The sequence below is a fragment of the Hydra viridissima genome, unplaced genomic scaffold, assembly GCF_058129835.1.
Source record: "Hydra viridissima isolate aposymbiotic clone 2 unplaced genomic scaffold, HvirCarnegie_v1 scaffold_12, whole genome shotgun sequence".
NCBI lineage: Eukaryota > Metazoa > Cnidaria > Hydrozoa > Anthoathecata > Hydridae > Hydra > Hydra viridissima.
In genome coordinates, this window is record NW_028324311.1 from 13,409,097 (window position 1) to 13,432,128 (window position 23,032).

The 23,032-nt window shown below is 30.9% G+C and overlaps 2 protein-coding genes and 2 long non-coding RNA genes across 7 annotated transcripts; 1 reads left to right on the plus strand and 3 right to left on the minus strand.

The window, feature by feature from the left end:
- The first annotated feature begins 1,798 nt into the window (after nt 1-1,798).
- LOC149881367 (uncharacterized) lies at nt 1,799-9,139 on the plus strand. Of its 2 annotated transcripts, none has more exons than XR_016445335.1 (2): nt 1,799-2,102; nt 8,987-9,139. It is a non-coding gene; the product is annotated as an uncharacterized LOC149881367 (long non-coding RNA). The 2 variants fall into 2 exon arrangements; XR_016445334.1 differs by lacking the exon at nt 1,799-2,102 and adding an exon at nt 8,072-8,477.
- LOC149881368 (uncharacterized) lies at nt 3,278-8,127 on the minus strand. Its single transcript, XM_090067981.1, has one exon. It carries the CDS (start codon nt 8,125-8,127, stop codon nt 3,328-3,330), a length of 4,800 nt encoding a protein of 1,599 aa, XP_089924107.1. The 3' UTR covers nt 3,278-3,327.
- Nucleotides 9,140-12,181: 3,042 nt separating the features above from the next.
- Nucleotides 12,182-15,889, minus strand: LOC149881369 (ATP-dependent DNA helicase PIF6-like). 2 transcript variants are annotated; one of them, XM_090069760.1, is made up of 3 exons: nt 15,761-15,889; nt 15,356-15,495; nt 12,182-14,523 (listed from the first exon to the last, which is right to left on the minus strand). In XM_090069760.1, exon 3 carries the CDS (start codon nt 13,422-13,424, stop codon nt 13,092-13,094), a length of 333 nt encoding a protein of 110 aa, XP_089925886.1. In that variant the 5' UTR covers nt 13,425-14,523; nt 15,356-15,495; nt 15,761-15,889; the 3' UTR covers nt 12,182-13,091. The 2 variants fall into 2 exon arrangements, with proteins under 2 accessions (XP_089925886.1, XP_089925887.1); XM_090069761.1 differs by having other exon boundaries at nt 12,182-14,996.
- A 3,188-nt stretch (nt 15,890-19,077) lies between these two features.
- Nucleotides 19,078-22,561, minus strand: LOC149881370 (uncharacterized). Of its 2 annotated transcripts, XR_016446002.1 has the most exons (4): nt 21,668-22,561; nt 21,437-21,519; nt 21,249-21,289; nt 19,078-19,251 (listed from the first exon to the last, which is right to left on the minus strand). It is a non-coding gene; the product is annotated as an uncharacterized LOC149881370 (long non-coding RNA). The 2 variants fall into 2 exon arrangements; XR_016446001.1 differs by having other exon boundaries at nt 21,249-21,519.
- Nucleotides 22,562-23,032: the final 471 nt, after the last annotated feature.

The following is a 23,032-nucleotide window of genomic DNA, read 5'->3' on the forward strand; positions in this document are numbered from 1 at the left end:
TTCGATTTCTATTTTCGAGAGGCGTTTCCCATCTTCCAACTCCTCTGTATATTAGATGGAATCACAATCCAGCTCATCTAAAAATGAATTGTATTAGTATAAGGCGAATGGCTCAAAAGCTCGTGGCGTATCTCTGCCATCCGAAGGATGGATTTTATAATTAAAAGACTTCGGTTTTCTAAAACGAGTTTTCTAAAGTTTAAAACATTATTAACGTGTTTATTAAAGCACTTAAAGTTGTTTATAACATTTTGGAGATAATATAACGTTACATTTAACTTAAAGAGTAGTCTTTTAGCAATACTTGATTTTCGACCGCCAAAGGGAGCATTATTATCCACCTTACTCGAAAGTGCTCATATCAAAGCTTCATACAAAACGAGACTAGACGACTTGTACAAATAAATACATGCAAACACCATATAAAACTTATGCATAATTTAACATTAGCAACCTTTTGCAAGTTTTCTTGTTCTAGAAATAACTTCGCTATTCTTTCGTCAATCTTTGCTTAACTCTAGAATGAAAAAGGTTATGGTGCGCACATTTGACATACACTTGGATTGGTTAAAAAAGCATAAGAAAGCTTAAACAATATTGAAAAACGGTACATTTACATAAATTTACATCAATATACTAAACTGATTGTTAAACGGTAAACTCACATGAATTCAAATAAAAAACTAAGACGAATATTGACACTACGCCAAAAAGCATTAAGAATAACTAGAGAGTACGTGACGTCAAAACAAAACGACAACTTTAAAGTAAACATAATTACTTTTGCAATAAAATGCAGCAACATACACAAAAAAAGGAGTGGAATTTCCATTTTTAAATAAAGCACTACCAAATTGTCATGCAAAACGCTAAAAAACTATTACCCTTTGAATAATTCTTGCTTTTTCTTTGTTTGCAGTAACAAGTTCAGTAGAAACCAGCCCTAGATTATCATGATTACAATAAATAAAATATGTTAACAAAAATTGTTCCTTAGGTGTTGTTTTTTTTTTTTTTTTTTAGTTTTTTACCTTTTAACAAGTTGGACCATTTCTTTCATGTTTTGTTAACTTGAAATACTAAATCCTACATTGATTTTCTTTTAACTTTTTTGTCTTTTTGATTTCTTTTGCCAAAAATACTGGAAACGAAACTAATCATTTATTTATGTCATGAGACATCTCAACATCTGATTTTTATTGCATGAATAACAAAATGCAGAAAGTATAAAAACCAGAACAAAATGATAATTCAGCTGATAACTGCTCTTAAGGTAAATTTAGAGAAAGCTGTGAGTATCTTAAAACTACAACAAACTTATTCTAGATTTCAACCCTAATTAAATAAAATAAAACATGCATACCCTAATAATTGAAAGACAAGAAGAAATCCTTTTTGGGGGGAAGGTGGATGTGATTCTACACTTTACACTGATAATCTAATACAAATAAAGGAAATTCAGGAAAAGTCACTCTAATGTTTTTGAGCAAGATTTACCCCATAAGTGCTTAAAAGATGAAAATTATCTTTGTATTGATCAACGTGTTTTTAAGTTCAAGTTCAACAGTTACTCGATTTTAATCCACAGGGCATCATAAAATTGTTTAGAAGATTTAACTGTCACGACAAGATATATAGTTTGTTTTGCTTGAAGCAAAAAATGTAATTGTAAAAAACAAATGAAAGAAAAAAAGAAACACGTTCCTCTTGAATTTTACAAAATCTCATTCTTGTAAATGTTTCCGTGTTCATGAGCTACCCAGTAAACACGTTTTAGTTGGTCCAACTGACGGGCCAGTATTGGCTACAGTTGGCTAACTGTTGGCATTTCTTGCCAACCATTAACCGACTGTGTACCGCGTGTTTTTGAATCGTAAAAGTTTCCCGTAAGTTAAATGTATATTATAAATATATTCACTTAGACCATGCGACTAATTATTAAAATTATTCAAATAGATTCATTCAATGATTAAAACTATTCAATAGAGTTAGTTTAGTTTGAAGCTTTTTATCATTTTTTTTCTTTCAAACGCTTTTTTTACCCTTTAATTAAACTTTTAAACTCAAACTCTCCTACACCTCTTAATATAACCGTTACGCTGGTAAGTACAAATATTTTACATTTATCCATTAGTTACACATTCAGATATAATTTTTGACATTGGTTGAGTTTTTAATTTATTTTTATGATGACACCATCGTTGTATTTGTATAAGACATTTTAGCTCTATTTTAACTATTATTAAAAGTTGAAATACAGCTAAAATGTATATGTGCGTGTATAGTAGTATGTTTATGTGTGTATTTCTGTATATATATATATATATATATATATATATATATATATATATATATATATATATATATATATATACAGGGTGTCTGCCAGATCAGGGGAATTCAGGGAAAAGTCAGGGAAATCAGATATCTGCAAAAAATCTAGGATTATCAAGGAAATTAGGTTGAATTTTAAAAAAATCAAGGAGAAATCAGGGAAAATGGCTCTTCATCAAACTTACATAACTTAAATAAGTTGTATATAGTACATGTAATATAAAAGTTTATTTGGCAGATAGTTTTATGAACTTCACTTGCATCAAGCGAATCTTGAATCTTCACTTGCAAAAATGTAAACAATAATACAACCCATTTTAAATGTATCAATACTTGATACATTTAGATTGGGTTGTATTATTGTTTACATTTTTGCAGTTGAAGAGCACTTTTCTAAACGAATCTAGGTCAATTTTTGTGAAATTGAATTTGGGTAACTTTAAATTAAATCAAGGAAAACAGGTAGAAGATCAGGAAAATATCAGGGAAAAAACAGAGAAATCCACCTAAAAATATTGACAGACATCTCTATGTATTTTGTATATATTGCATATAATATATGCCATATACAATATTGACAGAATATATGCAGTATATGAATAAATGGTATATGCAATTGCATATACAATATGACATATACATTTCATATTAAGCATATATAACATTTATATTATATTATATTATATATATATATATATATATATATATATATATATATATATATATATATATATATATATATATATATATATATATTCATATAATGCATATAATTATAGCATTTTATTAAAAGGGACATCGATAAACAAAAGTTAATTGTTGTTCCAGATCATATATATTATCTTAAACAATGTTAGTTTCTAAAGATGAAATAACAGTAAATATAAACAACAACAATATAATAAAGATTATAACAAGAAATGATTAATGTCATATTTCTACATCCCCTTCCATGTTTTTAAATGTCAATTGATATAAACATAGTTTTCAGGTTCATTTCTTGAATTCGTCCAACGTCAAAGATTTACCGGATTCAGGTTGGTAAAATTTTCTCGGGATACGTATTCTTGTTGAGCGCTTTAACTTATGATCCCCGAGCTTGGTATCCAAAAGGGGTGGCATTGCTATTTGCGATGTGTTTGTTGATGGAGACGTTGGTGTAGATGGCGGGTGGTGCACTGATGCTATTGGTGGAGGTGATGGAGTTACTGTTGGTGCGGATGTCGGGGGTGGTGACAGTACTACGGATGGTGCTGATTTCGGTTCAGATGGTATAACTTTGTTAGGTTCTGAGACACATTCTGTGATTTGTGGTGAATCGGTAGGATTTTCTTGGCAAAAGCTGGTTTTTAGTGGTTTGGTCAATGCGACTTCAGTTTCGTGTGACTTTAGTGGGTTCAGAAATTTTCGCAAAAATTTTCTGTTTCTTACAGATAGTCTACCTGTTCCTTCAACTTTAATGACATATTGGTCATTTTCTTTACACTCGACGACTTTCCCACTGCGATCCCATTTTTTAGGGTGGTGCCCTACTTGATTTTGTATGAAAACACTATCTCCATCATGTAGTGGTGCAAGGGAACGTGTATGTTCTTGAAGTGATTCAAGGGTCCTTGCATATCTTGTTCGTAGTGCTTCTTCGTTTTCTGACCATGCGTGTCTCCATGTTTTTAGGAATTGATCATTATCAAATATAGGGATTCTGTTTTTTATCCTGGGCATTGCGTCGCGAATGGGATGGCCAAATAATACTTGAGCAGGGGACAACTGACAAATAGGGTCTGGCGTGTTTCTAATTGTGAGCATTGCCCTTACAAAAGCGTTATTATTGAGATCGCCATTCGGTCCCACATTGTTTTCCAGGAGACGTTTCGTCGATTTAACTGCGAGTTCCGCTCTTCCATTAGATTGTGGGTGATGGGCTGATGAAATGCGGTGAGTTATACCCCATTGTTGCAGAAACTCTTTTGATTCACCAGAAGTAAATTGAGGACCACCATCGGTAGATAATTCTTCTTGGACTCCAAATGTTGTAAATAATTTACGAAAGCACATGATTAGTCCTTTTGCACTTATTTCTGATGTTCCTGATTTTATTCTGTAGGCTTCGGTCCACCCGGAGAGTCTATCCCCAATAAAAAGATAATTCCAGCCACAAAATTCAAAATAGTCAGCGAATATGCATTCAAATGGCGTCACGGGAATGTGAGGTTGGAAAGGTGGTAGTCGCGCATTAGACGGTGCATTTCGATTACAGCTGCAACAGCCGTCGCGTTTACTTTGTATGCTGTAAGTGATACCCGGCCAGAAAACGGTAGCTTGAGCTCTGGCTATCATTCCTGACACTCCTTGGTGGGCTGAATGCAGTACATCCAAAATATCATTTCGTAAGGCTGGTGGGATTACAATTCTGTCGTTGTATATTATAACTCCATCTGACACCATTAAGTCTTTGCGGTAATCCCAGAATGGTAAAAGGCTTTTTTCGAGATTCTTTTTATCATCTAGGAAACCGTTTTCTATTGCTAATACTAATGCTTTAAAGTCAGTGTCCTTTTCTGTTTCAACTTTGACGCTTTCCCAAGACACTGCAATCATTTTATCTATGTCGTTTCGTATTGAGGCTATTATTAGAGATTCCATGTTGTCAAAATCGGTATTTTGATCGCAGGTGGCTGTACTATCAAGTTCCTTCATGCTCTCTGTCGGGTAACGAGAAGTAGCATCCGCTACCAGATTTGTTTTTCCTGGTTGGTGCTGAATGATAAATTTCCATGGCAAGGTTCTTTGCTTTAATCGAAAGAGTCGTGTGTTAGCGATTTCATCTAGGGTCCTGTCTCCTAATAATTTAACAAGCGGTTTATGGTCAGTTACTACCAAGAGGTTATTACATCCTTGTGTGAAATATTTAGTCTGCTCTAGACTCAAAGCCACGCCTAGCATTTCGCCTTCAACTGGTGCGTATCGTTTTTCCGTAGATGACAAGAATCTGGACCCGGCAAGAGTGATTTTCCATCCGTCTATACAGCATTCTGGGGAATCTGATTCACATTTACAATGTTTTTGGCTTAGGTAATAACCTATGCCCAATTTTGACCAGTCGCTTCTCAAGCAGGTCTTCATGGTGATGTCGAATATTTGGACCCCATTTTTAATTGCGCTGATGATCTTTTCCTTTGATATATTGAATGAAGTGTTAAGAACATCCGACCAATAGAATTTTGATTTAGGGCTGAGGAGAGCTTTGAATGGGGCCATAACTTCTCGAAGTTGTGCGTAATGTGATACTTGGTTAACTAAATCGAACCAAGATCGGATATCAGTTATTGAAGATGGTATTGGAAATGATCTGATTGCGTCAATATATTTAGGCAGTGGTTCAACTCCATCTTCAGATATTCTAAAACCTGCAAAGTCTACTACTCTTTGAGCAAATTGGAATTTTTGGGGGTTTAAAATAATTCCAGCTTTACCAACGAGCTCAAGGAATTCGATTGTTCGCCACCAATGTTTAACTAGTTCATCGTCGTAGTGGATGGTGTCATCTACACATCTTTGTTTGCAATTAAAGTCTGCGACGATTTCATAAAAACGCCTGTTGTAGCCGTCCCCACTGGAGACGAAACCTTGAGGAGCTCGAATGTATCTATAGCGTCCATAAGGTGTAATGAAGGTGGTAAGATGTCTATCTTCGATACGTATCGGGACGCTATGATAACCATTCCATGCATCGGTTACAGTTTTCCATGAATTTCTTGGTACTGAACGAGCTAGTTGGAATGGTGATTTCATTGCATGGGTTTCTCTGTGGCAATATTTATTTAATGGGGATAGGTCAACAGTGCGACGAGGCCCGCCGTCATGTTTTCGTGTGATGACCATTCTGTGGCACCATGTTGTAGGTTCTCTTAGGGGTATCTTTTCAATGACACCAAGAGATTCATCACGAAGTAAATCTTTCTCGACCTGATCTTGCCAATTGATTGGTATGGTGGCTGGAGTGAATACTGCAATTGGTTTGACATTTTTCTGAATTAGAATACTAATTGGAGGTCCCTCCATGTCAGGTAAGATCTGGTGTGGGCATGTGTTAAATGTTGAGGCAGCATATCTTTCAAGAAGCCAAGTTTTCATCCGTTCGTTGTTTCCCGGAGAGCAATCAAAAGCGAGTTTAGTAGGTGCACTTGGTGGAAGACTTCTTTTGGGGCAATCGCATGCATGGTTTGGGCTATTTTCGCTCAATGTTTTAGTTACTTTAGTCTGAGGGTCTGAGTAAATAGCTCCATGGAGGGCACTACCAATCTCTGGAAAGTCTTTAGAGATGATACCTAGTTGGGTCATTGCCTCTTTAGATAAATAGAATCCGCTTGCATCTGGACTGATATAAACCATTACAGCGCATTCGATTTTGTTGCCATTAGGTTGTTGTCCTTCAAGACGTACAAGAATTGCACCTTCAATACGGAATTGGGTTTTGTTAGCAGCAGACATGCTATATTTCACAGGTATTAAATTTTGTGCTTTAAAACCTGTACTCTCAAACCCTTTCCTGGACCATAAACAGGACTGTGCACCGGTATCTGTGATGACTTGTAGATATTTCGGTGTAATGGGAGGGAATGGGATACCAAATGCATCATAGTCTGATTTGTTGGTGGTCATACGCAGCTGAATTGTAGGATGAACCAGTGATTGAGCTGCGACCCATCCATCGTGGGTAAATATGTGATGATTTATTTCTGTGGAGTGTTGCTTTACGTTGGGCATCAATTGAGATTTTATTTTTGAATGCTTAATTGCACTCAACTTTAATACAAGTCCGCTAGCCTCAGCATCTTTAGAGGCATTTAACTTCATATTGTTTGGGATGATTCTGTTGTTCATTTTAGAATTGCGAGATCTAAGCTTCTTCCAGCAGTCTAGACATAACTTGTGAGGTTTTGTGTTCCATCCTCTAGATGATTCGGTAAATGTTCTATAAGATTTTGAGCAATCTGGGCATATGGCTGTAACATTGGTATTATTAATACCGTGTGTATTGCTCTTGTTTTGTTTCCTGAAAGTTGATACACTTGCTGTTGTTGAACTACAGCCTAGTGCATTTCGTGCCATCTCCTTACCCTCGATAAAAGTTATGATATCTGTGATTGAGGTTGTGTCAAGGGAGACCCATCCAAGTACATCTTTACGAATGTCAACATCTGACAGTCCGGCAACAACAATATCTCGTATGATAGCATCGGTAAAATCAACTGTTGTTTGTGGGTGGCAGTGGCATTGTACAATGTAGTTGCAAGTAGCAGCCTTGCCCTTCATTTTTGCGTAGAATGACCGAATATTTTCGTTGTGTCCCTGTCTCATTTGGAGGAGTTCTGCCCTTCTGACACTAATGGCTACTGGGATAACAGCCAGTCTCTTCATTGCTTTAAGAAATGTCTCATCGTTTTCGTTGATTATCTTAGGGTTTTCTTTCAGGAGTTGGTTGCCGAGGTCGTCTTCACAGCACTGAAACAGCTGTGCTGTCATCTCCTCTTGTCTAATGTCTGTACATCTCTTGAACAATGTCCAGCGACTAATAAAATTTACCCACTCTTCTTCAGATATGTCCTGGCCAATGTGAGGACGATCCATTTTCGGTGCCTTGTGCTTTGAGAAGGCTGAATGAATGTCAGTTGAGTTTAGAGGATGGTGAAGTTGGTGGCTGTTAAATAGTGCAATAGCAATGGCTTCACTGGAGCCTTCAATGATGACTTTGCATCCTGGAGCCTGGCAAGGTAATCGTATTGTGGACATATTATGAAAGAGAAAAGGTTAGCAGAGTCCTGCTTTTTTGTTCATACGTTAACAACTCCAAACAAAAAAAATGTAACTGAATCACAATATCGGACTTTTACAATAATACCAGTGTGTCATTGGAATTCTATTGGATACATGAAGAAACTAACATAAACAAAAGTTAGTTGTTGTTCCAGATCATATATATTATCTTAAACAATGTTAGTTTCTAAAGATGAAATAACAGTAAATATAAACAACAACAACAATATAATAAAGATTATTACAAGAAATGATTAATGTCATATTTCTACAATCGACTTCTGAAAACTATGAGAAAAATGTTCAAAATTTTGGGGATCAGGAAAGTAAGGTTTTGGATAAATTATTTGTTTGTTGTTTTTTTTTGTTTTACTACTTGTTATACATTGTATATGTGTTAAGCATACATACATTGATTAAGATGCTGACATATATTGACAAAAGAAAACTATTTATATTTTTTGTAAAAAAAAATAATTTGTGTTTTAATTAAAGTCATAAATGGATGAAGGCTTTAAAAAAATACATATTTTGTGTTACAAAAATACACATTTCTACTTTTTTATGCAGATAAAGGTTTTAAATAACGCTCTTTTCCATGACCTTAATAACACAGCACAAAAATGTGCTAGAATACCATTTTTACAGCAATCAATTCACCTACAGGGATAAATAACATGAATGTTTTAAACTTTAACTCCAAATATTTGAGTTCCATAACACCTTCATCCGTGTATGTCTTCAATTTAATAACTAGATTGTGTTTTTGAAACCAGTTTTCCAATAAGATTCAAATGCAATCAAATATTATTTAATTATTTATGTATGTTTATAGAGAAGTTAGCAGCTTTGGAGTTAAGATTAACAGAACTGGAGCAAAAAAATAAGTTTTTAGAAGTTCAAAGTTTTTTGGATAATGAAGACATAGTTGTTCCCCCCTGGCCTTCCAATGGAAAGTGAGGAAGATTTGGAGAGGATTAACCTTATGCTACAGATAAAATCTGAGATGGCTCTCTATGTAATATACTGAGAATGCTCAATATTAAAACAAGTATTGACACTAGGCTAGAACTAAGAGATTCAGGCTAGAAATACACTGGGAACGGTCAATATTAAAACGGATAATGACACTAGGCTAGAACTAAGAGATTCAGGCTAGAAATACACTGAGAAAGCACAATTTTAACATTAGCTAGCAAAAAGAAAAAACAATCAAATTTTAACGCACAATTTTAACATTAGCTGGCAAAAAGAAAAAATAATCAAACTACAGCAAATTATATTTCCAAAACACAACCAAGTTAGCAATATTTTTTGTAGTTTATATAAGATGCTAGTTTCCAAACGGGCCACCAGAGTGCCGATGGCTGTAGTTGTTTTTTCTTATTTGCTATTGCTTGTTCTATTGACTAATTCTTCTTTAGACGATATAAGGCAGTTCTTTGTATTTATTTTGCCATTGATGTAGAAGTGGCATTATCCGCAATACAGAGTCTAAATAATAAAACGGATATTGTCAATATTAAAACGGATATTGACACTAGGCTAGGAATTAGAGAATCGGGCTATAAACACGTTAAGATAAGTCAATATTAAAACGGATATTGACACTAGGTTGGAACTAAGAGATTCAGGCCAAAAAAACATTGAGAATGGTCAATATTAAAACGAATATTGACACTAGGCTAGAAATAAGAGAATCAGGCTAGAAATACACTGAGCACGGTCAATATTGAAACGGATATTGACACTAGGTTAGAAGCACATTAAGATAAGTCAAAAATTAAAACGGATATTGACACTAGGCTAGAACTAAGAGAATCGGGCCAGAAATACACGTAGATAAGTCAATGTTAAAACGAATATTGACACTAGGCTAGAAATAAGAGAACCAGGCTTGAAATACACTGAGAATTTTCAATATTGAAACGGATATTGACACTAGGCCAGAATTTAAGGCTAGAATTACACTGAGCAAGAACTTAATCCTAATCAAAATGTCAATACTAAAACGAATATTGACACTAGGTTAAAATTATGAGAATAAGACTAGAAATGCCGTTATGAGAATCTTGATATAACCAGGGATTTTTAATTTTAAAACGAGTATTGACACATGTTTAGAACTAAGATCTTTAAGCTAGAGTTGAACTATGCAATAACTTATTCTCAATAGAAATGTCAATATTGAAGCGATTATTAACTTATGGCTAGAACATAGAGAATAAGGCTAGAAATACGTTATGGAGAATCTTAATTTTTATCGGAAAAATGGGATCAGAAACTTCAGTTTTAAAGGAAATAAAAGCGTTAGGTATAACACTGATGAATCTGATGTATTAGGTAATTTTGACTTAAGAAGGGCTGTTTGGTGACCTTGGGCGTGTGCGGCGGTGAGCATAGAAACTTTTTCATCTACATGATTCTTTAATTTCTTCGTCTGCGTGAGTCTTTGGTTCACTCTGGACATCTGTCCGAAAACATTTTTACTAATTCCATTCTTAGAGCTTATGCTATTTCTTCCCTGAGGCGTTCACTGCTCAGTCTTGACCAAGCAATGCAAATCTATTTCCAAATAAGAGCAAAAAAGCAACCCGTAATACGGGTTATGGTCGGTCTGTTAATTTATAGTGGCTGTTTTCCACAATTTAAAGTTGCAAAACCATAACTATTACCCTTTTAGAAAAACGCCTTCAAATTAAAAAATATGCGGAGGTAAAATAATTTACCAATTATTTAACATTATTTGAGTAATTTACAACTGAAATAGGTCATATCAGTGTAAGGCAGAACCATTTTCCTCGACATTACTTCGTTCAAAACAATACGTTTTTAGTTACTGACACAAAATAATATTACTTCCTCATGCTTTAAATTGACGAAAAAGTAAAGCTAAATTCGTGTTATATTTTTATAACGTGAACTTTAATTAATAAGATTAATATAAAGCGAACGAAAATTTTACATGAATTAATAGTACTTTGGCATCCCCTTGATACTTGTTTCTTTAACAAAGGAAATTGTCTTTAAAACGTTAAATGCACACAACTAAATAAATTTATTCCAAATATCTGACCATTTGACTATTGCTATATATGGCACTAATCTGACCATTTTTATATATGGCCTCTTTGTTTCAATAATTTTTAGTAAACGGTTATTTGCTACCATTTATTAAAAATTCATTTTGTTACTCGAAATTTAATTTTCTTTAATAGTTTGACACTAATAGAGGACCTCCCTTCACCGCTTTTGCCTTAATGGTGGTAAGGAGAATAGATTTATCTTTATTAAGAGTTATCAAGTTTTTGATCAAGACCTTCTACCAGAATAATAAAATGTAAAAAAATGATTTACATGTATAACAATTTTTTCTTTTTAATATATATAACAGTTTTTTCTTTCCTCAAAAGTGTTGCAAATGCAAACTAAGATAATTAATTAGTTTAACGCCTTATAAAATTTAAGTAACTCGATATTTGACAAATGCGCAAAACTACAATCATAACCCCCCACCCACCCGTTTAAAAAGATCCCCAAAGTTACGTACAACAAATAATTAGAAATAAAATAGAGAAGATTTTTAAAAATTGAACTAATTGCATATAATTGCATATAATTGCATATAATTGCATATATTTATATCATTTTAACTGACAAAAATTTACAATAAAAGATAATCAGGTTTTTTTTATAAATCGTATGCGTCAATCGTAAATCTTAAAGAAAAAAAAAAGGAATTATAATACCAATACAAAAAAAACAACCAAAAAACCAAAAAAACCAAAAAAAAACACCACATAAAAACCGAAAATCGATTTACCTAATTATAGTAACCTATTTTGACATTGCAGTTAATATAAGCATTTATCGAAAATTTAACTATAAAATCTATTTCGAAGTACAAAAGGATTAACAATACTAATATATATATATATATATATATATATATATATATATATATATATATATATATATATATATATATATATATATATATATATATATATAATCAAATTAAGATACAAATTACATTTTTAGCATAATGTCCCATGGCTTTAAGTAAATAAATAAAAGCAGTAAGTTTCAATAATGAAACTACCTATCATTCATTTTTAACAATAGACACCAACATGAAGGTGTTTATTGTTAAAAATGAATTTGAACACAAAACATCACAACAATAACACATAATAGAATATTTCCACTCTTGATCCTAAAATCCAGCGAAAATAACAAACCAAATTAAAATATGAAAGTCAAAATTAGAAAACCAATTTAAAGTTAACTATATTTATTTTTTTACTAAACATATAAATACATAAAAGTATATTTGTTTTTATATTCAATATTTGTTATGCAACTACTTCAAACTTAGGACATTTAAACACCCTAGATTTAAAGATCAAGGTTGCATACTCTCTCATACACATTACGCTAAACATTAACAGACATTGTGTTTCCAGAATAATTAAAAAGGCCACACAAAACAACCTAGCTCTTAAGCAGTAACACTGCCTGACACTAAATGCCACCAAGTCACCCCTCTGCTATAAATACATCGCTTGGCTGACAAGGTTTTCAATCTTGCTCAAAATAATCCCAAGTCACACCACTTTGAAAACATGGAAACAATATAATTTAAACATATATACAACTATAAACAAATATGGTTTTATATAACACATATAAACACATTTTATAACAATATTAAATGACAAATATATTTATCAAAAACTATAAAAAATATATATGTATATTAAAATAATAAATAAATTTATACAAACAAAATGTGCTCACAACTTACAAACAGTAAATTTTCAAAATAAAAATCTTAAGACTATAAATTAAGAACATTAGAAAATATAACATTATTTGTGTAACACTTTTCACCTGCCACACCTTGAATGAGATGTTTATTAATTTTGAAAAACAAACTATTAAATGCTCTCATTCTTGAACATGCAACATATTGTTGACCATGAGAGAAAAATGGCTTTTTTGAGAAATACCCCAACTCTATTAAATGTTTGACCTTGACTTTTATTAACTGTCATTGAATAAGCCAATCTGACAGGAAGCTGACGACATTTCAGAACAAAAGGTAAATTAGAACCTGATGGAGCCAACTGAATTTGAGGAACAAAAACCTGTTTACCACCAGAAACACCTGTCAAATCCTCTGCATCAATATAATTATTTTGAAGAGCACAAACTTTTATTCGAGTACCATAGCATAACCCAGCTTTGAGATCTAAATATCTAAGTAGCATTATTACACAACCAATTTTCAATTTTTAACAATGAGGTGGCATACCTGAAGGAGTTAAACTATTCAAACACTCAACAGGAAAGTCATTTCTTTCATTAAGGTCATCAGTATCAATTTGATCAACACTTACTTAAATTTTGACCTTACCCAGCAGACTTTTAAGCACTTCTTCATTGATTGATAATGAATCAACATTAGTTGTTGTTAAAATCACGCATTTAGAATAATCATTTTGATCAGCATCTCCAAAAATCTTTTCAACAATCAATTCATTTTCTCTAATAATGCACTGATTTGGTATTTTAATGCATCTTTTATAAGGATCCTTCTCTTTGACAGGTATTGTTCCATACCCAAGTTTTAGTAGCCATTGGGAAAATTCACCTTCCCCATCTTGTACTCTCATACTTTCAGTTCATGCAAACTTCTGCACCAATTGCCAATGCAAAGAACATTTTATACACAATTCTACTATCTCAGCTGGTTGTCCTCTTTTCACAACAGGCAGAATTTGCGTAAAGTCACCACCAAAAAGAATGATTTTTCCTCAGAACGGAAAGTTGTTGTTGCAAATATCTTTTAACAACCTATCAATTGCATTTAATTCTTTACATGCTCATGTAAGATATTATACTGGTTGCTTCTCAGTTTGTTTTGGTTATTTCTGATGAAAGCAAGGCGCTGGCCTTTGATTTTAACATACGCATCAATAGCATATTGATGAAACAGTTTTTTGCCATAAAAGAGTGAAGAAAAAAATTGCTTACTGAAAGTTTATATTGTAATACTAAGAAAATGTAACATGATTTCTAACCAATGCAGCACGTTCAGGGTTGTGAACCAATTGATTATGCCATGCAGCATCACCCCTTGGAAAGAATAGAGGATAAACCATAGGATCTAAGTTGGCAGACATACTTGATAGAGTTTTAACAGGATGACCTCTTGGGTAAATAACATCTTCCCTGGAAACAGGTAATACACCAACAAATACAACTGCAACTTTATTATGGGAAGGGAGACTGATAGCGATTATAGCAATTTATGCTGGAACATCATGATTCCAAAATATTTATAGCAAAATCATGTAGTAAACAACGCTAAAGACAAAAAATCAAATTGAGATAAAACAAATTGTATATATGGCAAAATAATTTGTATTGGCTTTTAGTAAATGATTAAAAGCAGTGATTTTTGACAAAATTACCTATTTAACATTTTTAATAACAGACACAAACATGAAGTTAAGCCAAATGTCTATTAACTCAAAAGATAACAAAAAAACATCACAGCAACAACACACACCATAAGTTAATATATGTATATAATATAACTTAAGTAAGATAATATTCATATGTAACAAAACATAAGTAACAACATTACGCAAAATGTTATTAAAATACATTATTATGTATTTTTAGAACAATCTTTAATAATAAAGGCTTGAAAACAGCAAGACCTAAAGCAGTAACAGTTTGACACTAAAAACTATCGTGTAACCCTCTGTTAAAAGTACATCACTTGGCAGGCAAAGTTGACAAATCTTGCTCTACATGTTTACCAAGTCACAGCACTTTGAAAACACGGAAACAACATAATATAAACACATGTACTAACTATAAACACAATAAATGTGTTTAAATAAAAATATAAGGTTATATATATACCTTATATACATATTTCAACACAATTTTAAAACAATTATATAACACATATTAACACATACACAAAAAATAAAAAAACACTTTACATTGTTGTAAAAACATATATATAAAACAACTATAAGGCACTTATTTCAGCATATACATACATATCAAAAAAGCATATATGCAAACAATAAACATGTGCAAACAAAAAATTTAAAAATAACGCCATAAAATTTAAAAAGATTCAAAGTAAATAAAACATATATTTACAAACAATACTCTTTACCTTCTTTTTTTTTTTTCATAAGAACTGTAATCCTCATAACCTTTTTTGTAACCCTCATAACATTTAACCTTTACATACAATAACATGTGACATGCCATGTCAGTGTTGGCACAAAATTTTAATTTATTTTTCTAAATTTTCTAAAAAAGAAAAAAAATAATTAAAAGCATCACAGAAATTTCAAAGTAGTAATAACCATTTTATGGAAGTAGCATTAGTGTAACTTTAAATAACATCCATACCCCTATTTTCTCTCTAAAAATTAAAATAACAAAAATAAAAATGCTAAAAGAAAAGCTAAAACAAACAAAATATAAACGATTTAAGAAATTAAAACCCTTTCCACTTTAAATCCTAAAAACTTTTTCTAATAAAAATGTATATATAACTATTTTATTTACTTACTTCAATTGTAATATGATCTTAACGATGATTATTTATCTTAATATGATTCTTTATGTAATATATCTAAACTAATAATCAAATTCCAAAAGGAAAAGAGTTTTAACTCGCTCAAGAGATCTTTCTCCAATGGCCGAGTGCATTTAGAGTACGCGCTTTTTCAAAGCCTAGTAACTAATGACGAAACGACGTTAAACGTTAAACGTTTCTGTACTATTTATATTAAGATAATGATAATAATAATGAAAATAATAATAATAATGATTATAATAATAATAATAGTAATAATAATATTAATAATAATAATAACAATAATAATATTAATAATAATAATAGATATAAAGTATCCAGCAAGTTAAACTGAAACATGTTAAATTATATTTTTTTCTCAATTCACAAAAATCTTTGTAAAAAACTCTTTTGTAAACTTTGTAAAAGTTTATAAAATGATATTAGCACATGGTAGTGTTGAGAGGAAACAAAAGCAGTGCTTGGTCTAAGTAATAATAATATTAATAATAATAATAACAATAATAATATTAATAATAATAATAGATATAAAGTATCCAGCAAGTTAAACTGAAACATGTTAAATTATATTTTTTTCTCAATTCACAAAAATCTTTGTAAAAAACTCTTTTGTAAACTTTGTAAAAGTTTATAAAATGATATTAGCACATGGTAGTGTTGAGAGGAAACAAAAGCAGTGCTTGGTCTAAGTAATGATCGGAATGCGTTTGCTATGATCAAATGCCTTAAATAATTATCTTCTAGAAAGAGCTTAAAACGGCTCGATAATCTTGTGTCTAGTTATTTACTAACTCATGAACATTGAAATATTTACATGGGAGGGTTTTTGTAAAATTCAGGGAGAATATTTTTTTTCATTCACCTGTTTTCTACAATTAGATTTTTTACTTCAGGCGAAATAAACTAATTACCATTTCATGAAAGTTAAATACCCTAAGTTACTTTATTATACGTTGCGGATTAAATTCGAGTAATTGTTGAACTTGAACTTAAAAACACTGATCAATAAAAAGATATACAATTATCATCTTTTAAGCACTTATGGGGTAAATCTTGTTCAAAAACATTAAAAGTGACTTTTCCCAAGTTTTTTTATTTGTATTAGATTATCAGTATAGAGTGTAGAATCACCTCCACCTTCCCCCAAGAAAGTGTTTCTTGTGGTCTTTCAATTATAATTAATAAATTATGGTTATATGAGGTCTCGACTAGGCGTGAGCATGATAATCTAGGACTGGTTTCTACTGAACTTGCTACTGCAAACGCAGACATAGAAAAAGCAAGAATTAATTAAGGGTAACAATTGTTGAGCGTTTTGTATGAGAATTTGGTAGTACTCTTTAAATGTTATCCCTTAAAACTTTTATTTCTTCCTATCCCAGGTTTAATAAATTTGATATGTATAATTTAATAGTTCTATTACTAATGCTATTAACAATATTACTTGATTTTGAACTGAATAACTACCCGGTGGGTCTTTAGCCTAATAATCCAACTCCTTGCCTTGTATCAATGGTCACTCTAAATAATGAAATATTTTCTCAGTCTAATTTTAGCCTAGTTTTTAAATATTTTAGCCCAGAGTGTCAATCCATTTTAAAGTTGTCATTTCTAATTGGCTTAAGTTCATGCTTAGTGTGTTCCTAGCCTAATTAGTTTTGGCCAAATTCCCTAAGTTCTACGGGACGACAAGATAGAGAGAAAAGGAGAAAGATAAACATTTGTGCTTTTTCCAATGAATAGTGCATTGAACAAGGTGACCTTCTCGTCAGGGTCATGATATTGTCACCATGGTGTTTCGAAGAGACTATTGCACCATTAGGTCCACTACTAATCTAAACGAGCACGTGCTCAAATTTGTAATAAATGAAATAAACCAACTTCAGGTTATTAAAAGCGGTACAAACCTCAAAAAATTATATCATAAAATATTGGTTCTTAGATATGTCTTTTTGATTTATTTTGACAAAAATAAAATTACAAATAAAAAAAAATGAAAAAAAAATTACAATGAATAATTATTCTTAAAAATAATTATGCAAATACCCTAATTATGCAAGTTAAGTAAAAATAATAAGAATAAGAATATTTGTTTAGTTCAGAACATAGAGTTCTATGTAAAGAATGAATCCTGAAAATTTCAATAAATTTGACAAAACAGATTTTAAGTTATTTAGGATCTAATTTAAAAAATGCGAATCTGAGAAAAACTCATTAAAAGAATAGAAACTAATCTAAATAATTACTATAAAGTCTAAAAAATTCCAGAAGCATACATTTCAGCTCTTTTTTTATTGCCCTGAGCATTTTTCTTCGTTTTTTAACAATACCACTTGATTTTTTTTAGAACTTTTTATGCGTTCTATATCATATTTATGTAGTGTTGTGACCAAAACTATAAATTGTTACTAACTTAACTAAAAAGACAATAACTAAAATTAGTCGACTAACTTTTTAGTCTAACTAAATTTAGTCGACTAACTTTTTTAATTTGCGAAAAATATGTCACTTTTACCCAAAAAATACTTTTAAAAATCTTGTTATGTGTTATTTGTAAAGTGGTTTGAGCGCCATTTTTTTTTAATAACTAATTGCTTTAAGTTACAATTTACATCTCCAGGGTATCTTTTTCAAGGTCAATTTTCAAAGTTTTTCAAGTTTTTGAAGAAAGGTTTGCGACATATACACCTGGAATTTTGTAATAAAACTTGTCTAATTAGTCCCCCGTAATTATTAAAATCTTGTTTTAAATTTCAATGAAAAGAGGTTCAGATCTGGATTTTTCAATTTCTAATTAAAGTGAGTTATAAATTATAAAACACATGTGAAATCAATTTATAAAAAAAAAATGGTGTCATGTTTTTGAAAGGTGTGTTATGTGCAGAAGCATTTTCGGATTTCCTTTATACAATACCCAGCCAACATTGACAGACGGGTACCGTACGGGGCCCATACGGGTCTGCAACTGGGTCCCGTATGGGAAGACCAACGGTATCCCGCCGGATCTTGGCCGCGGTTTCCATATGGGGCCCATATGGGTATGCCCGCTAGGTATCCCGTATGGGTCCCAGTCAAATCCCGTACTTTAAAACCATAAGGGGCCCATTTGGGTTTGCAACTGGGACCCATATGGGAAACCCATCGGGAACCCGCCGGATCTTGGCCGCGGTTTTCCTCTGGGACCCATATGGGTATGCCCGCTGGGTTACCCGTATAGTTCCCACAAAGTTTGCCAATTGCAAATCTTGAAAATCTACGTTTACAATTTACAGATAAAATAAAACTGTATATGATTTGACTGTTTGTTTCAAACAAAATAACAATTAAAATTACAATGTCAAAATTGAGAGAATTTTTAACCATTCTTTAATCGCGTATCATCTGATTTCACGGTTGTTTCGCGAATTGGAAGCTTTTCCATCGTTTTATTCTCGTTTCGAAGCTTTTTCTTGTTTCAATATAAGCTGTAAAAAATAAAACTTAACTGTTAATCTGAAATTTTATAGGTAACACACCTGGTTTTATTCATTTAATATATTATAAAACTCTCTACTCAACACTCTTCAGATAAAAAATTGTTGTGATAGTAAATGTATAACATTCCTTTAGTTACTGATAAATAAATTATAATTTTATATTGATACTGTATATATTTTTAAATAAATAAACATATATATATATATATATATATATATATATATAAATATATATATATATATATATATATATATATATATATATATATATATATATATATATATATATATATATATATATATATATATATATATATATATACACACACACACACACACACACTTTTTTTGGTACTTCGGTCCCCCACTAAAATGTCATGCCATGGCCCATATATATATTTATAAATTAGTAAAAACACTTATCTACAAACAACATCATTCGACTGAAAAAATTTTACTTAAACTAGCCAATGATATATTTGAACGTTTTTAGTTAACCATACCCAAAAAGTTAAAATTGGTAATTCATGTTCATCTAACCAAAATGTAAAATATGTAGCACCTTAAGGTACAGTCCTGGGTCCAAATCTCTTTAATATCAAGTTGTGGATATACCAAAATGTCTTGAATACATTTTTAAATGGATGTGTGAACCATTCATAAACCAATCAAAAACAAAAATATTAATTATGGTACCACCTAACATTCAAAAAGATATTATTATTAAGGGTACTTTTGTTAACAAGAAATGCATTTGATTTGTTGATTCCACAAAAAGTCTAAATGTGATACTCGACAATCAATTATCCTTAAAAACACAAATAAATAAGATTGTTAAAAACTGTTACAATATAATGAGAAAAATACCCAAAATAAAACAACTCTTATCCCATAAAGATCTGTGCACCATAGTATGTTCATTATTATTTTCACAACTATATTATTGTAACTCCCTCTACTTTGGAATTGATAAAACACTATTAAAAAAAACTGCAGTCTGTTCAGAATTGTGCAGCAAGACTGCTCAGAATTGTGCAGCAAAATTTAACACCAGAATAGAAACTCAAGTAAATAACAAAGAATATAACAACTTGCATTGGCTAAAAATTAGAGAAATAATATATTTCAAGGTCGTTTTAATAATGCAGAAATCTATTAAACAGGAAGCACTAATGTCGTTACGCAATTTAATTCAATACTCTATGTCAGAAAGAACACTAAAAATAAAAGAAACAAAATACAATAATCATTTCAGCAATCAAGCATTATCCCAGTTTGGTCTTAAACTTTGGAATATACTTCTAAATACCATCAGTATAAAAAAAAACACAACTATTTTTAATGAAAAACTAAAATCATATTTAATGGTGAATGGAGAACTCTTCCACCAGAAAACTCTTGATTATTAAAATTTCTAGTTTTGTTTAATTTGCTGTACAGCTGAGCAAGTGTTTTGCCAACTTCTGGCAAAACACAGTAGCTGTGGGTAAACCCATGTATTTATTATTTATTTATTCATACATATAAAAGCCTGTCTAACTTATCTCAATCTACAAAATCTAGAAAAAAGAAGGCAGTTAGGGGATATGATACAATAATTTAAACATTCAAGGGGGTTAAAGAAGTAAATTGGTTTCATATCAATGAACACCACATTCCCTTTTAACACAAGAACCTGCAAGTAATGTTAAAGGCTCTAAATTATATATATATATATATATATATATATATATATATATATATATATATATATATATATATATATATATATATATATATATATATATATATATATATATATATATATATACTATAAAATATTATAAAAAATTAAAATTTTCTCCTACAGAAAAACCTTGACAATGGAAGCTATAATATACATAAAAATTTTTATGCAATCTATAAATGACAAATATTTAATTGGAACCTAACATTATAATAGATAACAATTATTAAAACAAATATTAAAACAATATTTTATTCACTTTTCTCAAAAGGCTTTTCTTGATTATCTCTAAAGGATTGGCTAAATATCAAAAGTATTATTATCTTTTTTAAAATTTTAATGATTCATAAATGTACAAGTTTTAAGCCAGTTACATAAACATAAGCGGAGTAACACTAACAAAAACAACTTTTGTATGTTAAATTAAAATTATGTAACTTTATATACCTATTTTTTTGGTTTTGATATACTTCATCAACATTTGAGGTATCTTCTGCATATCTGCATTTTTCTTTTGCTTCAGATTCTGTCTATATTTTAAAAAGTACTTATGATAATTATTGATGTATCAAAATTTCATTTTCAAATTTCAATAACTATGATTAAATGCTTAAATAAATTTATAAAAAATTATCTAAATTATTACTTTACTATCTTTGAGAATATTATATAAACTACCTGCAGTTGACAAAATTCTTCCTGAAAACCTAAGCCATCCAACCTCAGGTTCTTAACATGTTGATTTAGCAAAGTCTATTTTTTTCATATTTGTCCAGCGAGGCCAATAAAAATCTGTAGATTTTCTAGAGGAAATTATTGATAAGACATTTTCACTCATAGCATTCACTAACCAAATAAGTGGTACGTAATCTGTACTGTTTTCTTCATCGAATGCAACAATTGCATACAACATCTTCCTCAGTAACACAGTACAGAGATTACACAGTAAGTTACTCTGCTACAAAATGTAAACGAAAATACTCCGCAATCTCCTTCATATAGGAATAAAATATTACTAAATTGCACTTTTGGTTTTACAGAAAAATGTTCAATGGTCTTCAAAAACCATTCATGATTCTAAGAATATATGTCACAAGGAAGTAAGACAATAATGAAAACCCTCACGTCAACTTCATAATATTATATGCATTTCCTTGTGGCGTTACTTTTCATAAACGTAAATATTAATGAATTCTTTAAAGTATTTATTGTTCAAATTGCATGTAAAACTTTGTAAAATTTTCAACTTTTTACTAAAGAAAGAAAAAGAGAAAAATTTATATATAAAAAATAAAAATAGTTATAACAACTTTTTATATAGAGTTTCATAAAAAGCATAAAACGAGAAAACGATTATAACTTTAATTTATACGTTATATTGTAAAAACTTTTTTGCCCAAGGTAAGTTGCAAATGGCGATAATGGTGTGATTGCATAGATTTTTCCGCATATTACTTTCACCAGATGGGTCCCTAATGGGAAACCCGTAAAAATCCCAGTTTTCTTAGCCCTTATAAACACCACATGCGGCCCATATTACTATTTTTGCTTAATTTTTCAACCGTAAGGGACCCGTCTGGAAACCGGAACACAAACCCTTCTAAATCCCGTTCCCGTAAGCCTTGTGAAAAACCATATGGTACCCGTCTGTCAATGTTCGCTGGGTACCTGCAATGATTTTTTGAGGTAATAATACGTAATTTATTTCGCTCTACACTCATAAAAACGCAGATATTTACAATGAGAACAATAAGATTGAAAGAGTTAGGCAATTAATGTTTTTTATTCTTTCTATATTGCGTAATTGAACATATATCTTGTTCAACTCTCAATTTTGTTTTTCTTTAAAAAAATTTTAAAATGCTAACAACTAATCATGTTTTCGGTATAAAATATCAGCTGTTTTAGACAGAGTTGTTCTGCTAACAAATCAATTTTTATTTAATTCAATGAAAGAAAATTTGCGGCAATACTAGGTACAAACAAAACATTTTTATCACCTAATTGTCACAAATTATATTTAGTATTTTAAATTTCTTAAAA

What these genes read in the sequence shown, in the direction of transcription:
- LOC149881368 (XM_090067981.1), bottom strand. Translation starts at nt 8,127, where the DNA reads ATGTCCACAATACGATTACCTTGCCAGGCTCCAGGATGCAAAGTCATC.
- LOC149881369 (XM_090069760.1), bottom strand. Translation starts at nt 13,424, where the DNA reads ATGCTACTTAGATATTTAGATCTCAAAGCTGGGTTATGCTATGGTACT.